Source organism: Molossus molossus, unplaced genomic scaffold (assembly GCF_014108415.1).
Source record: "Molossus molossus isolate mMolMol1 unplaced genomic scaffold, mMolMol1.p scaffold_m16_p_10, whole genome shotgun sequence".
NCBI lineage: Eukaryota > Metazoa > Chordata > Mammalia > Chiroptera > Molossidae > Molossus > Molossus molossus.
The window spans coordinates 41964277-41980013 of record NW_023425345.1 but is presented as its reverse complement, the minus strand read 5'-3'; the positions used below and the strand labels follow the sequence as shown (position 1 = coordinate 41980013).

General features: G+C 36.1%; 1 protein-coding gene across 1 annotated transcript in view; it reads left to right on the top strand.

Annotated features, from left to right (window-relative positions):
• Positions 1 to 15737, top strand: part of CPNE8 (copine 8) — a 191716-nt gene that overhangs the window by 35843 nt on the left and 140136 nt on the right. Inside the window, exons 4-5 of the mRNA XM_036251304.1 lie at positions 7900 to 8003; positions 12289 to 12328. Of these exons, the coding sequence (XP_036107197.1) occupies positions 7900 to 8003; positions 12289 to 12328 (144 nt within the window). The remainder of the gene's footprint in view (positions 1 to 7899; positions 8004 to 12288; positions 12329 to 15737) is intronic.

Sequence of the window (15737 nt, the reverse complement as noted above, 5' to 3'; positions counted from 1 at the left end):
GCTTAGGGGATCTTCATTTCATTTCCTCCTTTTAGTTCTGTAAAAATCTTAGAGTGAAACATCTAAAGTTATTGATACAGGAAAGAGGAAGCTCCCCACAGTCTTTCGGCCAACACTGCTGCTAAACCATGGAGGGTCCTGCTGGCTACTGACACTGTCTTCACTGTTGCAGAGCAAGTGAATATTATTGTTTGGCTTTTTTTTCTTCTTCTCTCTTTAAACACTATTTTAATTACAATATACTGCTGGGCATTTATTTTGCATTACATTACAGATTATATATTACTTTATGTTACAGATTACATTACTTTAGTAGACATTTGAAGGCCTCTCACTATAGGTATCATGACTTCTCCACTGTGACTGATTGAGGGGATTGTAACAGAAGGTATTTGATGTTCTCTTACAGGAACACTTGTGCAGCATGTGGTTAAAAGAATTTGTAAAACCAATACATTCTATGGAATGTATGGTCAGTCTTAAGGCTTACTGTTGTAGCAAAAATATGTTGTGTATCCCTAAGGAAATACTTTATACACTTATTTGGATTTCCATGCCAGCCACACTAGTTTTCAAAAGAGTACGGTAGATTAGTCTTGACATTTTTTTGTTTAGAAAAAGACATAAAACAGTTTTGTAAATATTCATGAACACACATAATTCGGAGCTGTGGCTTAATGTAAACTGTCCATAGTTTATAAGGCTAAGTGGAAGTCTTTTAGCTCTATCAATATGCTGAGATTGTCTGGCTTTGTTTCTCTCTGTTCTCCATTTTTAAAAATTAAATTTATTGGGATAACATTGGATAATAGGATCATATAGGTTTCATGTATATATTTCATATATATATGTATGAAATGTCCTCACCCAAGGACATTTTCCCATTTTTTGTTCAAATAGAGTGGGAGGGAGAGAGAGAGAAACATCAACATGAGAGGGACACATTGAGTGGCTGCCACCAGCACGACCAACCAGGGCCGGGGACAAACTGCAACCGGTGTACGCGCCCTTAGCGGGAACCAAACCCGGGTCTCTCAGGACCGCAGGTGGACGCTCTAACCGCTGAGCCAAACCGGCCAGGGCTCATGTATATATTTCTATGATACGTGATCTGTGTATTGCATTGTCTCTTCTCCATTTTTATTGGGACTGTCTCTTTTCTTTGTTACTAGTTGTTCTAAGCAAAAGTTGCATAACATTAACTTCTCTTCTCTCCAGCATTGGGCCTATCAACTCTTGGGTGCCTTCACCTCCTGCAATGACACCAAACAATAATTTTTGTGTGGTTCTCAGCAGGAGTGTTGGTCTGTTACAAGTGACTCCTTTAGAGCTGGAGGCAGAAGTCCTCATGCCTGATAATAGTAGCTGAATATTGAATAGGATAATTAGAGATAATTTGAGGCTTTGGTTGGTTTTATATTTCTCCAGAGCAGGTTTACTTTTGCTTCTGGGGAGACAGCTAAGCTAGGAAAACTTCACCTTATTGAAGTTAAAGATTTGACTGGCTCTAAGCTGAGCTTCATTCCTCCAGAGAAATGCTTTTCTGATTCATTCATTCTTACTCCTTGATACAGCATTTTGGGGTCCCAACCCAAAGCCTTGGTTGCTTTATTTTTTTTACTACCTCTTTAAAAAAATTAAACATATTGACAAGTGGAAAAATTTTAGAATGAACATGCATTTATCCCACGTCTGAATTTATAACAACACCATTGTCTTCCCCAGTTGGATGAAACTGTGGAAATCTCTACTCACCTCGGCTTCTCTTTATTAGATGCAGGACCCTGAAGGGCTCCTCTTTTCTCCAGACTGTTGTTTTTACAACTTATAACTTTTTTTTTATTAGCTGTCGGGTGCCTCTAAAAAGATTATTTTAATATTTTGTTCAACTTTTCTAGTCGTTCTCAGGGAAAGAGTTGGTCTAAAACAACCTGATTTGCTATTGACAGAACTAAAATTTTGTTGTGACCACTTTTCAATTAGAATGATTCTCAGACTTACTTTGCAGTGTATCTATTTTCCTATAAAAATCTCAACAAAAAGAATTATACTGAATAAAACTAATAAAAATAAGAACTGAGAATTTAAGAATCTCAGTGCTGAAACTGAACCTACAGGTCTACCTTGTACAATAATTTCAGGAAGGGGAGAAAGTGTTTCAAAATTTTAAGAAAGGCAGTAATAGAATTTAATAATTCTTTAAAAAAAATTTTTCCTTTATTGATTTTAGAGAGAGAGGAAAGGAGAGGGAGAGAGAGAGATAGAAACATCGATGAGAGAGAACAATTGGCCACCTCCTGTATGCCCCCCATTGGGGATTGGTCCCACAACCTGGGCATGTGCCCTGACCGGGAATCGAACCGGCGACCTCTTGATGCATGGGTTGATGTTCAACCACTAAGCCACACCGGACAGACAGAATTTAATAATTCTTTAAAAGAATTTAGGGATTATTAATTTGGAGGATTTCTAATAAACTTATTAAAAGTTAGTTTTGAGTATTTTAAATACACTATTGCCTACTTTTTAATGAATGTCACTCAGTAACATTTATTGTGCCTTTTTGTGAAGAACTGCTTTTAAATATTCAAAATATCAGGGTTGGTGTGAATATGTTTTTCAAGTTTATTTTCATTGGAATTTAGATAACCATCTAAATAAAGTAAGCCCAATTTAAAATAATTGAGCAATCTAATTTAAAATAATTTAATTTAAATAATTAAAATAATAATTTGCCTAATTTATTTAAAAAATATTTTGTCTCACATAAATGATAAACTAACTGACCTTTGATAATCCCCTAGTAAGAACCTCATGGATAAATTGAGTTCATTTTCTTTTTCCCTTTATTGTTATTTTTTTAAAGTATGATTTAATATTAAAACATTTTAAATAATGTTTTAATATAAGATAATCTAATTTAAAAATTTTGATGGAATTTAGTCCTTTCTATATTTCACATGTGATAATTACAGTGACATAATCAAGGTGTCCTTTTTTTTTTGATGGTTTGTAATTTGGGTTCATTCCTAAAAATAGAAGATCCGAAAAAAAGTCCTTTATGTGAGAGATTCTGTCTTAACCAAGAATATTGAAAGGAAGTCACTTCTCTCTCTCTCTCTCACTCTCTCTCCTTCTCCCTCTGTGTGTGTGTGCACACATATATATCTACTTCTATAGCTACATCTCATTGATCTATAATAATGTAAGATCTTGATAAAGCCTTCAGATTTTATACTACTTATGATTGAGTTTAAGATGATTAATTTAAGAAGAAAAGGTCTTGGATAATGAATCACATGACAAAACTAGATCTCTTTCCCCTAGAAGAAAAGGCCCATGGATTCTCTGGTGATCCCAGTGTTTAACATCCAAGAGGTATTATATAAGAGTGTAAAACATCAGTTTTGGGTTTGTGTGCATACACTTACACATGCGCTTCCACTTGGCATTTTATATGCAGGTTAAATATGTATACTCCTAAACTGAGGTTCTTCTTATGAGATTTATTTTAATATCATGTCTGCACTATTCAGTTTATCTAGTCTTCTAGTCTAATTTCTGGAGACTGTTCTCTATATCACCACTACTAAGATTTAGTTCTAATGTAATAACTGAATTAAAGATGTGTGCTGGTCCAGATTACCTTTTTCTTCATCACTTTTACTTCATTTGTATAATGAATGTGATACTGGGTGGTTGTTCTGGGCCTTCACAATATGTTAAACATTTCTGAACGTTTTTCTCAAAACACGAATTCATCAGCTTGATGCCATAAATAGACGAATGTTCTTTCCAGTACTTCTTCTCTGAAATAGTCTAACAATTAGTTGATTTAGAAATCAGGAGTATCTCCATTCCATCATTTTCTGCAAGATTTGTTCCTAAATTGGAAAAGTATATATTTATCCGCTTAGCTCAAGCATAAAACAAAGGGAAACGTTCAGGCTTGATTGTGAATTGTTTTTTTTTTTTTTTGTTTTTTTCTTAAAGTTTTATAATAAACAATATTTTATGTTCTATCAAAATGAACAGTTTACATACTTTTTTCCCAAATGACTGGAAACTTTCACTCTTGTTGAACAAAATAACATTTTTTTCTAATTATGAGATGATGAAACTTAATACTGTATAATTATGTAAAAGTGCTTGACTGTCCACATATTTGGATATGGTCATTGTGCCAGAGATGAATGAATCAGGTTTGTAGGTACTTCTGACAGTCCAGTATTGTTGATATTCAGAAAAAGACTTTTTAGGATACAAGTTATAGTTCTTTCAGATGTAGCTGTTTTTAGATGCATGCCATCATAAATGTTATTAGCAATTGTCTTTCTTCAAAATTTTAATCCCCTCTGATCTGCATAGGATTATATGCAACTGTACATTTTCCTAGCAATTAGAAAGTTTTATTTGGTAATATAAGGCATTAGCTAAGACAAATTTCATTTCAAGTCAAAAAGACTAATCACTTGGTGGATAGCTAATATAATTCCAGCCTCTGGGAAAGAACCAACATATTTCCCTTGAGCGGAACTAGTCATAATATATCTGTGGAACGGGAGCAGTACTTAAAAGTTTTATATTTTTTATTTTAAAAGTAAAACATACTCACTGTAAGACATTAGGAAAACCCAGAAATACATAATTAAAAAACAATTAGAAGATAATTTCTACGTTCTAGTATACCTTCTATCTGTACATGTATATATATAAACTTATATTTTCATCAAAATTGATATACTCTACATTGGTATTTTTTCTTTGAAGAATATTTTGCAGATATCTTTTAGTTAACCATTTGTTCAGTTTTGTACAGGTATATAGCAAAACACATGTATGTCCTGTGTTTTCATGGAGCTCAACTGTCTGGTGTGGGAAATAAAAAACAAGCAAATCAATAAAACTATAATTTCAAAGTATTTTATGAAGAAAAGAAAAACAGGCTCTGTAAGGAGAATAAGTTTAGAGGTGGGGACCAACTTTAAAATGGGTGTTATATAGAGTCAGAATGCTGACATTTAAGCAGAGGCTTAAAGGATAAAAAAAGTCAGCCATGCAAGAGTGGGGTTAAGAAAATCCTAGGAAGAAGAAATAGGATTTAGTGTGAAAAGGGATCTAAAGGGAGACCAGCTGGCTAGGGCAATGAGAAAGAAGGGATATTGACCCATGATAAAGTTTAAGAGATAGATGGGTCCATGTCCTGTAGATGAAAGAACAGAGATTTTATTTCAAATACAATGGGAAGCCATGCAAGACTCTTAGAAGTGGTGAAATTACATGACTGTGTTTACATTTTTTGAAAGATTACTCTGGATGTAATATGGAGGATGAGTTGGAGAGAGAACAAGAATAAGGAAAGATGTAAGTTAGGGGGCCCTTGAAGTGATCATGAGAAAGATGAACGCTTGAAGTAAGCTAATGACAGGAACTAAGGAGACAGGTAAAGAGTCTAAGATGTGCTTTAAAGTTGGAATGCACAATTTCTGAGATTGTGATGAACAGGAATTGAGGAGGAGTACTCCCATTTATGGCCTTAAAACCAAGGAGGTAGTGGTATTATTTATTGACTTGGTAAGGACCAGGACTGGAAGGATGGTTGTGGTATAAAATACACAGTTTAGTTTAGATGACAGTTCTGAGGGGCCTATAAGACAAATGTATAAATTAAGAAGACAGTTGTGTGCATAAGTCCAAACTCAGTTGAGTCTGGGCTGATGATACACATTTGGAAGTTATAGTCATGTAGATGGGTTTTAAAGCCAAAGGAATAGATAAAATAACCTAATAGAAGAGTTAAGAGAGAGAGATGAAGAGAGCAAAGAACGGTGCTTTGATGATGAGAGAGCACATGCCTCAGAATCTAAGAAGAGGGGGAAAACGGGCAAGTGTGCTGTCAAAAAGCCAGAAAAGAAGGCTTCAGAAAAGAAGGAGTGAAAGCTGTGTCCAGTGCTGCTGAGCAGTCTAGTATGAGGAGGCCCAAAAAGTGACCACTGGCAATATGGAGGTTATTGGCGATATTATCAAAAACAATTTCAGGGCTTTGTGTCGGAAGGCATATTGTAATAGCTGTTCATAATTTATAGAAGATTAGCTAAAATTTTAATGGCTACATGTTAATCTTCACTTGAGGTCGTAGCATTGCACTCAGCCACCCATATTGCTGATAAGCCAGTGTTCCCTAAGAAACAGGCTTGTGGATGTTTGAATGGCTAAATGGCCCTTAGGAATTGCTGGCCTGTAACTCATTGGTGTTTACCCTGGGGAACTGAACTTTATCTTATTACCATTGCGTGTGAGTGTGGATTAAAATCCACAAGAAGGATTTGGGCACTGGGGAATAAGAGTAATGACTGAGTTTCTCTTAGAGAGTATTGTGCATTTGCCCATTTGATGCTTTGGTCTGGAAACTATTTTGCCCTCGGGCAGTAGGAAGGCTGGGAGGGCTCAGGCTCTCGGTTCAGATTTACATCTCCTTGGCCTCTGCACTGCTGGCCTTTGGTTGTTAGTTACACGCTCTTGTCCCCATTCCCTTAACATGGGAGACAATGGATAAGCTCATTGTGGAAACTTTTCAGGGCCTACCATTTTCTATGCTGAAATAGTGGAGAGTCCTAGAAAGAATGTAGATTTTACAGCCACAGTGGCTTAGGTTTGGAGCTTCTGCTTCGATTCTGCCATCTGTAAAGTGGTACAAAAAATACCTACATTCAGGGTTATGATAAAGACTTCAAGTAATGTGTGAAACGTGCTTAGAACCAAGTAAGGACTCAATAAATCATGGCTGTAATCATTATCGTTCAAAGTAAATTCTCAGTATTTTGGAAATGTTGAATTATTTATCTTGGTCATGGTCTGTCTGTGTGATATTTGTCCATGAAATAAAAACATTGTCTAGTGCATGAGCCTCTGCAAACCAGTTCTTTTTTCGATAATTAACAATAGCCAAAATAAATCCTTTGTCATCCGTATTTTGTACCATAGTTTTATTATCAAACTTTATGTACGCTCATGACCTTCACTTTTTAATGGATTACCACAGTTCTTTTATTCTTATTAAAAGGAAAGCTTTTCCTTGAACTTTAGTAAAAGTTGGTTCTCTGATGAGACCGCCTGCGTAATGCTGTCCTGAGCCTAAGGTTCAAATTCCCTCATTAGAATTCTGTGAGAGTAGGAAGGGAAGAATGTAAGCCTAATGCAAAGAAAGAGATGTCAAGTCTCTCTTAAGAGGCAGTGCCTGATGGCCTCCTTCACATTGAAGGAAAGGAAGACTAGACATGGAGTTTTGTGTCTTGGTTCCCACTGCCCTTTAAATAAGCAAAAGTGCAATACACTAGCTTAAAAACTTGTAAGAATCATAGGTTCTATGTTGGCTGTATAGATGAAAACAAAACAAAAGCCAAATGATTGACGTGTGTCATCAAGTATCAAAAAGTTCTCTCCAGAATATGGCTAATAACTGTGTTGTGTAGAGGACTTGATTATAAATACTTTGATCCCTCTGATTAGAAGAATATGTTGCTTGGCTTACTTATATACACGGTTAGGCAAAATATATGTGATAAATTTACATGTAAGGTAGAAGCACTTCTTTTGATTAGAAAGGGATTTGGTGTTCAAGTGAGGAGAAAAGGGAAAAATGTATTACAGTTTGTTATATGAATTTTCAGAAGCTGCTTTTCTAGTAATTTGAATGAACTCGGTGCTCATTTTCTGATTTCCCTAAGTAAATGAGAGGAAATGATTTGATTTCTAAAAACTTCTCTGAAGGGCTTTATTTTATGAAATCCCTGGATATTTATTGCTTATATTTTCAAGGAACTGTGTTAATACTAAGTACTCTACTGTAATAAGTAACCACGCAAGACTTGATTTTAACTTCTCTCTCTTCCTCAACAGTTTGGAAGGACTGAAGTAATTGATAATACATTAAATCCAGATTTTGTAAGAAAATTTATTCTGGACTACTTTTTCGAAGAAAGAGAGAATCTTCGTTTTGACTTGTAAGTTCTACTAAAACTTCCATTGAAAAAATTAATATTTAAAGGCAATTTTCATAAAAGGCTGGGTCCTATGGTTGCGCTGAATACTCGATTATATTGTCAGGACACCAGATTGATTTTATGTCGAGTGTGACCTGAGCATTGTCTGTAGCACTGCTTTGCATTTTATAGGTTTTTGGTCATATGTTTATTGAAATAGTAAGTGAACAATTGGACTATGTAGAAGTACTGGGCAGTATATATGAACAGTCTTTCAAACTGTCCTATACCTCAGTAGGTTTCTTCCAACTTCTGCACGTACTCCACAGTGATCCCATCTACTCCATGGTGGACGTCTCACAGATCTTATGTTTCTCTCAACTGCATCGTTGTATAGTAGTACATGCACCCCTGCCTAACCATGGTTCCTTTTGATCACTTCTTGGCCTTATATTCCTAAGACCCAGGATGCTTAATATTTTTTATATTTTTAATATTCTTGTGATTTTGATACTGAATCAGGCATATTAAAATATTATTGTTAAAGTCGACTCTCTGTCCACAGAGAATCTGGAGTCAGTCTGTTTATAGGATATTATTAATTATTGAGTTTTTGTTCCACAGAGATAAACTGTGGTGATTGTTGAAGTATATGGATATTATTAAAAGGAGATCTATTGAGAGGGAAAAGTATATTATAATATGTGCTTAATATATTGAAATATTTAAAGAGAGTTTATGAACATCACAGATATTTAAAAAGATAAATATATTATTTTTGATAGCTGAAAATAATAATATATGCCATGCTGTCACAATTTATAAAGATTTTTATTTTTTTGCCCTGGCTGGTTTGGCTTAGCGGTTGGAGCATTGGTCTGCGGACCAGAGTGTCCCGAGTTTGGTTCTTGCTAGGGGCACATACGAGAAAAAAAAAAAAAAAGATTTTTATTTTTAATTAATTAATTAATTAATTTTTATCCTTACCCAAGGACATTTTTCTATTTTTGTTCAGATAGAGTGGGAGGGGGAGAGAGGAAGAGAGGGACAGAGAGAAACATCGACGTGAAAGGGACATATCAAGTGGCTGCCTCCTGCATAACCCCAACGGGAGCTGGGGACAAACTGCAACCGAGGTATGTGCCCTTAGCGGGAACCGAACCCGGGTCTCTTTGGACTGCCCACTGACGCTCTACCCACTGAGCTAAAGCAGCCAGAGCTATAAAGATTTTTAAAATTTTATTTGAAAAAGTCATATTTTGCCTCCCTGTGGAAAAAAAGTTCTCTACTGTTAGTAGCATTTTTCATTTTCCTTTAAAATGTGTCCAGTAAAATAACCAGCAGTACTTGTTTAAAAAGGAGAATTTTATACCAGCCCCTTTTCTTCAAGACTTGTAGGAGTTCTAAGTATTCATTATGTTTATCAAGTAGGAATTTTACATCCCATTTGTGTTTTATTTCCTTGAACTCCTTGAAAAGCAATAAAAACTAGGCTCATGAGAAAAAAACGTAATGGAATGGAATCATTTCCTGACCAAGTTTATCATGGAGATTGCATATAGAGTTGTTATTTAAAAACAGACACATACATCAGGTGGAATGTGGTTTGATTCTCCCATTGTTCAGGGCCTTCATAGTAATTGTAAAAATCAACTTTCCTTTTTTCTTCAACAGCATGGTAAACCCTTAATTTTTTCCCTCTAGTTTAGACTTAACTTTATCCTAAATCCAGCCACTATACCATGATTCTTTATTCTCTTTATTTCCCTTCCTCTCTTTCTCATTCATCGGTATTGTTCACTCTCATTTAAAAGTATAAATATTTATTACAAACTAAGTTATATAGGCATTGAAAAAGTCAAAGTTCCTTGTTATTCCAATACCAAAAAATGTTTTATGTCTTCCAGTAATTGACCCGACACTGTCAAGTCCAGTTTTCCTTATTGGTTACCCTTCTTTAATAGTCTAATTTCATGACTTTTCAGTCACTTTTTTATTAGAACCATCTCACTTTGTTAATCATTATGCACTTTTCACTTTAAAATTTTCACCTGAAACTTAATTCACTTCCTCTTCTCTCAGTTGGAGCTATGGTTTCAGCTCCTTGCAGGAGAGAAGGGAGATGGAAAAGCAGAAAGGTGGGGAGAGTGGGGAGGCGGAGGTGTGGGTTTCCTGCCTCCTGAAAAATGTAGACCTTGGAAGGTACCAGCCTCAAAGGACCTGTGCTAAGCACCCTGCGTATCTTCCTCATTGTGGAGGAGGGACTACAAGGATGTGCTCCCTATTCCTCAGCGCTCAGGAGGCATTTCCCAGGCTGTGGCCTGGCATTCTCTTCCACTGGCAGCTGAAGGGTGGACCTGCAGGCAGGTTCTACAGCTGACTGGGGTACCAGATGCTGTCTGTCCATCCCTTCTCACGAGCAGCCCAGATTCCGGAGCTCCCCTTCACTTGGCTTTGGGCAATGGAAAGAACCTCCTCCTGCCCTCCCAGTAGGTAGGGAATAGTCCATCACTTTATGAGCAAGCATAACCCGTAGGATCCATCCAGATCAGTTACTGCTAATCAGGTACTCTAATACGATTTTAGTAGCGAGATGAAGTTGTTTACAAAATTCTCCTTAGTAAATATAGGCGCAGTGGGGTGAAGCCTCCTCAGGCTAGACTATTGAGCTTCCTGCTTTACAATGTACTCTCTCTTCCTTAGAGTATGGCACTCATAAAACCACACACACACACACACACACACACACACGCATGCACGCACGCACGCACATTGTAACCATTACCATGTAGTGTTTATGTTCTGACCTGTGAGGGTGAGGACCAGATTTAGTCTTGATACTTTTAGAAAGGTTAGAAGAAAAATTGCATTGATAGAAAAATCACAGTCATTTCTAAAGCATTATAATTAAATATTATCTAAAGCCTTTAGAGGTATGCTGTAAATTACCTGTTATTGAGATAATAGCATTTAAAAGTTTTGTTAAAGACAATGGAAGAAAGTTGTATTTGAAGATAAACAAACCTCTGTGATGAAAACATAAACTCTTTTCTTTTTGCTTCTTTTAATAGAACATACCATGTAATTTCTCCCCGTCCACACTAAACCCTTTATAGAAAACAGTTTTCAGGACTGACTCTTGGGAAGAGGCAGTACAGTTATGTTTCACCTTTGATATTGCTTCAGTTGTTAATGTCAATCTTATCCTTAAAAATAAAGTCTTGAACAAGAAACATTTCTTAAATTAGAAGTATTTGGGGTACTAACATCTGTAGGTCTTCAGTAGATGTTGGCCATTGCTGATTTAAGATTCTAGGTTACAATGTGGAGAGTGCTCAACACGCCCTGATGTGTTATTCTTCTGAGGCAAGGTATTTGCATCACATAATTTTAAAGCCAGTCTGTGGTAAACATTCCTTGCCAGGGACTAAGTGCACCTCTGTCCAGCATCAGTACACTCAGCGAAGTCTGATTCTTGGCCTTTTATTGATTGAGATGCTTTGTTTCTGTATGAAAACATTCTTGTTATGTGAGAAGGAAGACTAATTAACCTTAAAAAAAAAGAGAGCAGTTAATTTTTGGTCAGAAGCTATGCACAAGGAATGTGCAAGAAATATGATTTGGAAGAAAGACTGGAGCCAGAACAAATATTTTCCTATTCAAGAATTAGGCAAATTCTGGTTGTTTTGACTGTTAGTGATAGTTACCATTTCTACAAATTCTTTAAAAAGAGGGGCCAGAGTGATAGTGAATGATGTTTTTCCAGGGTCTGTTTTTTTTTCCAGTACCAACTAGTCTAAATAAAACAGGACATATAGTCATGCTATAAAGTACACTTTTCTTATTGTAAAATACATGTTTTCCATAAGTTCTGTGATTGGAGAAAAATGTCTCGTTACTTTAGCAAAATTTCCAAGTTAACAAAAACATTTAAGATATTAAAAAAGATTTAAAATGTATATTTACAAAAGACAACCTGTTACCAGTTACCAGCCTCCCTGTTTTATTTATTATTTTTTTAATGGTATCCAGAGAAAAGGAATTACAGCTTTTAGGGAATTTTGAATAGTATTAGAATACTGATTGTTTCAAAGGAAGAAGAAATTTTAAACTTGTCTTATAAAGCAGCAGAGTTGATGACTGAAATATTAGGACTTCTACTTAGGTTGTAGAAATAAAACCTTTTTTCCCCATTGGTATAATTTTGATTCATTTTGGTATTATTTGTGTTTTTTGGAAAATACTGATGTTTTTCTCTTTCTGTATGTAACAGAAATAATTTGAGTTTTATATTTTAATCTTTTAGGTACGACGTTGATTCAAAGAGCCCCAACTTGTCCAAACATGTAAGTTCATATTTTATGTTTTTTTGTGATGATTGCATATTATAAATGACAATATGATGATACATCATTGATATTTATGTTGACTTATTATACTTACATATCCATAACTTTTTTTTTTTTTTGTATGTGCCCCTAGTGGGAACCGAACCCGGAACTCTCTGGTCCGCAGGCCGATGCTCCAACTGCTGAGCCAAACCGGCCAGGGCCATACCCATAACATTCATGTAATAATTGTCATAGAAAATGAATGGCATTTTAAAGGACCCTAGAATAACATTTGGAAAAGCTTTTTAAAGAAAGATACCTTCAATATATGAAATGGATTAGTCTTATTTATTTTTTATTTTTTAAAGAAATGATGTCAGTTCCCTGTACTGTTTGAAGTTGGATCAGGGTAAGAACGATGAAATAGTGCGCCTGTGTCTCTTTGGGAGGCTGCCCTTCTGAGAGAACAGGAAGTACGTGCTTGGGTGTAGGCAGAGGGATTTGCTATCCTGCTGTCCTTGCAGTTCATTTGTTCAACAATATTTCCTAAGTAACTCCTCATGCTGGGCCCCATGCCAGTTTCTTAGGTTGCAGTCCAAGCAAGTCAGACATGGAGTCTGTCCACAAGTCACTTAAGTTCCTTTTTTTCTTTTTTGGATTCTGATCTTCCCAGTCCTCTATTGTTAAGAACGCTACTCATCAGGCAATAACCACTGCCTGGGGAGTTTACAGGTTCAGGAGCAGTGGGGGGCATCAGGAGGGGGGGGCAGATAAAGAGGCAGAGGTGGGAAGGGACAGATGGGAGTGGGGTTCTTTGGCTAGGCATTGGTGCTCCGGATCAGCCTGTTTATTGACCTGTGGGACTGGAATTAAGCCAGGCCTAGCAGGAAGGGCTGAATGGGGGTGAAAAGAGAATTCTGAATGGGACTAACTAGATGTGTGCTTTACTTTACATCCCTGTGACGATTTTTATTCCTGTGACTATTTTTATGACTGGCCATTTGTACTTCTTAATCCCTTTCATCTTTTCCACCCATCCCCCCACTCCACCCCCTGTCTGGCAACCATCAATCTGTTCTCTGTATCTAGGAGTTTGTTTCTGTTTTGTTTGTTTATTTATGTTGTATTTTAGATTCCACATATAAGTGATATAACAAGATATTTGTCTTTGTTGGGTTCATTTTACTTATCATAATTTCATCTGGGTCCATCCATGTTGTTGCAAATGGCAAGATTTCATTCTCTTTTTAGGTGAGTAATATGCCATTATATATGTGTACCACCTCTTCTTTATTCATTCATTTATCAATGGACACTTAGGTTGCTTCCATATCTTAGCTATTTTAAATAATGGTGCAGTGAACATAGAGGTGCATATATCTTTTCAAATTAATTTCTTTGGATAAATACCCAGAAGTAGAATTGATGGGTCATATGGTGATTTTGATTTTAATTTTTTGAGGAACCTCCATATTGTTTTCCATAGTGGCTGCACCAATTTACAATCCCACCAACAGTGCATGAGAGTTCTTTTCTCTATGTCTTCACCAACACTTGTTTTTTGTTGATTTATTGATGGTAAGCCATTCTGACAAGTGTGAGGTGATATCTCATTGTAGTTTTTATTTGCATTTCTCTAATGATTAGTGACCTTCAGTATCTTTTCATATATCTGTTGGCCATCTGTATGCCTTTCTGGGAGAAATGTCTATTCAGGTCCTCTTCCCATTTTAAAATTTGATTTTGTTTTTTTTTGTGTGTGTTAAGGTAGGTATATGAGTTCCTTATATATTTTGAATATTAACTTCTTATCAGATATATCATTGGAGAGTATCTTCTTCCATTCAGTAGGTTGTCTTTGTTTTGTTGATGGTGAGTTATGTCTTGTAGAAGTCATGAATGTGCATATCTTTTCATATATATATATATATATATATATATATATTTTCTTTTTATTCCATAAGAAAAATTTTATGTCTTCCTCATAGTAAAAGCTCTTACCTTGACTCTGCTTTACCCACATGATAGCTCCTTTACTATCTTCTCATCAGCATATTTCTTTACAGCACAGCCTGGGTTTCCATTATAACTTCTTTTTCATTCTCCGACTCACTTTACTGCATTCTGATTTCGACTCTGCCTAAACTATTCTGACACAGGTTAAATAAAAATCTAGTGGCCTCTGTTTATCCGTTACTGTACTTGACCTCCCCGTTGTTTGAAATATTCCTTTTACTTCCATGAGAACTTCCCCCTTACTTCTTCTCCTAGGTCTCTGTTTACCATTATCTATTGTGTTTTAGTTTTTCTTTATTCTCCTATCTTTTACTGTTAGTGTTTTCCTGTGACTTTATTTTCAATGTTTATCTTATCTTGCTCTTCTTGGTAGATTGCAACCATTTCCATGCCTTACGCTGATGACTCCCAGGTGTCTATCCCTCTGTGACCCCCTCCTCCCCCAAGCCAAGTACCAACTGCTGGTTAGATATTGCCTGGTAGATATTTTGCAGAAGATGAAAACACACACACACACACAATGTATATCCTTTTTCATCCCAATTTTGCTCCTCTACCTATATTACTTATTTTGAGAATTATTGTTAACACAGTATACTTGGCAGAATTGGTCAGTAGAATTCTCATTCTCAAGTGAAGTTATTTAACATCTCCCTCCTAATGTGTTTTTGGGTCAGTCTTACTTAACCATTTTTTGGTTAGAAAATAAAACTACTAGGTTGAAATTTGGATGTACCGTTAACCTGTTATTTATCTATTTGTTTGCTTATTTGTTTGTCTATTCATTCATTCATTCATTCATTCATTCATTCATTCATTCGTTCGTTCGTTCATTCATTCATAGTAGTGAGGATGAACTTTATTGACCCTTCCATACAGTTTCCCTGGTCTTTATTACGACAGAAGCTTTTTACATTTCTGAAATAATTCCTTTAAAAATGATACATCTAGCCCTGGTCAGTTTGGCTCAGCGGTTAGAGCATCAACCTGCGGTCCAGAGAGACCTGGGTTTGGTTCCCGCTAAGGGCGTGTGTCTCAGTTGCAGTTTGTCCCCGGCCCTGGTTGGGTCATGCGAGAGGCAGCCACTTGATGTGTCCCTTTCACGTTGATGTTTCTCTCTCTCTAAAAAACACACACACACACACACACACACACACACACACAATCTAGTTCTTGAACAACTAAGAATAAAAATATATAATCAACAACACAGGCAGTATTGGCTCATTTAACACTATAACACAATGCTCTAGGGAATCTTTCAAAAGAAACCGAGAACCAAATTGCGTTTGACTTAAAGCACATTAAATCCACCTCTGTCAAAGTCAGGGACTCTGAGATATTACATCTGGGCCATGCCAGGCAAGGCTGGAGTGCCTTTATAGAACAGTGATAGTCCCACCCCAGG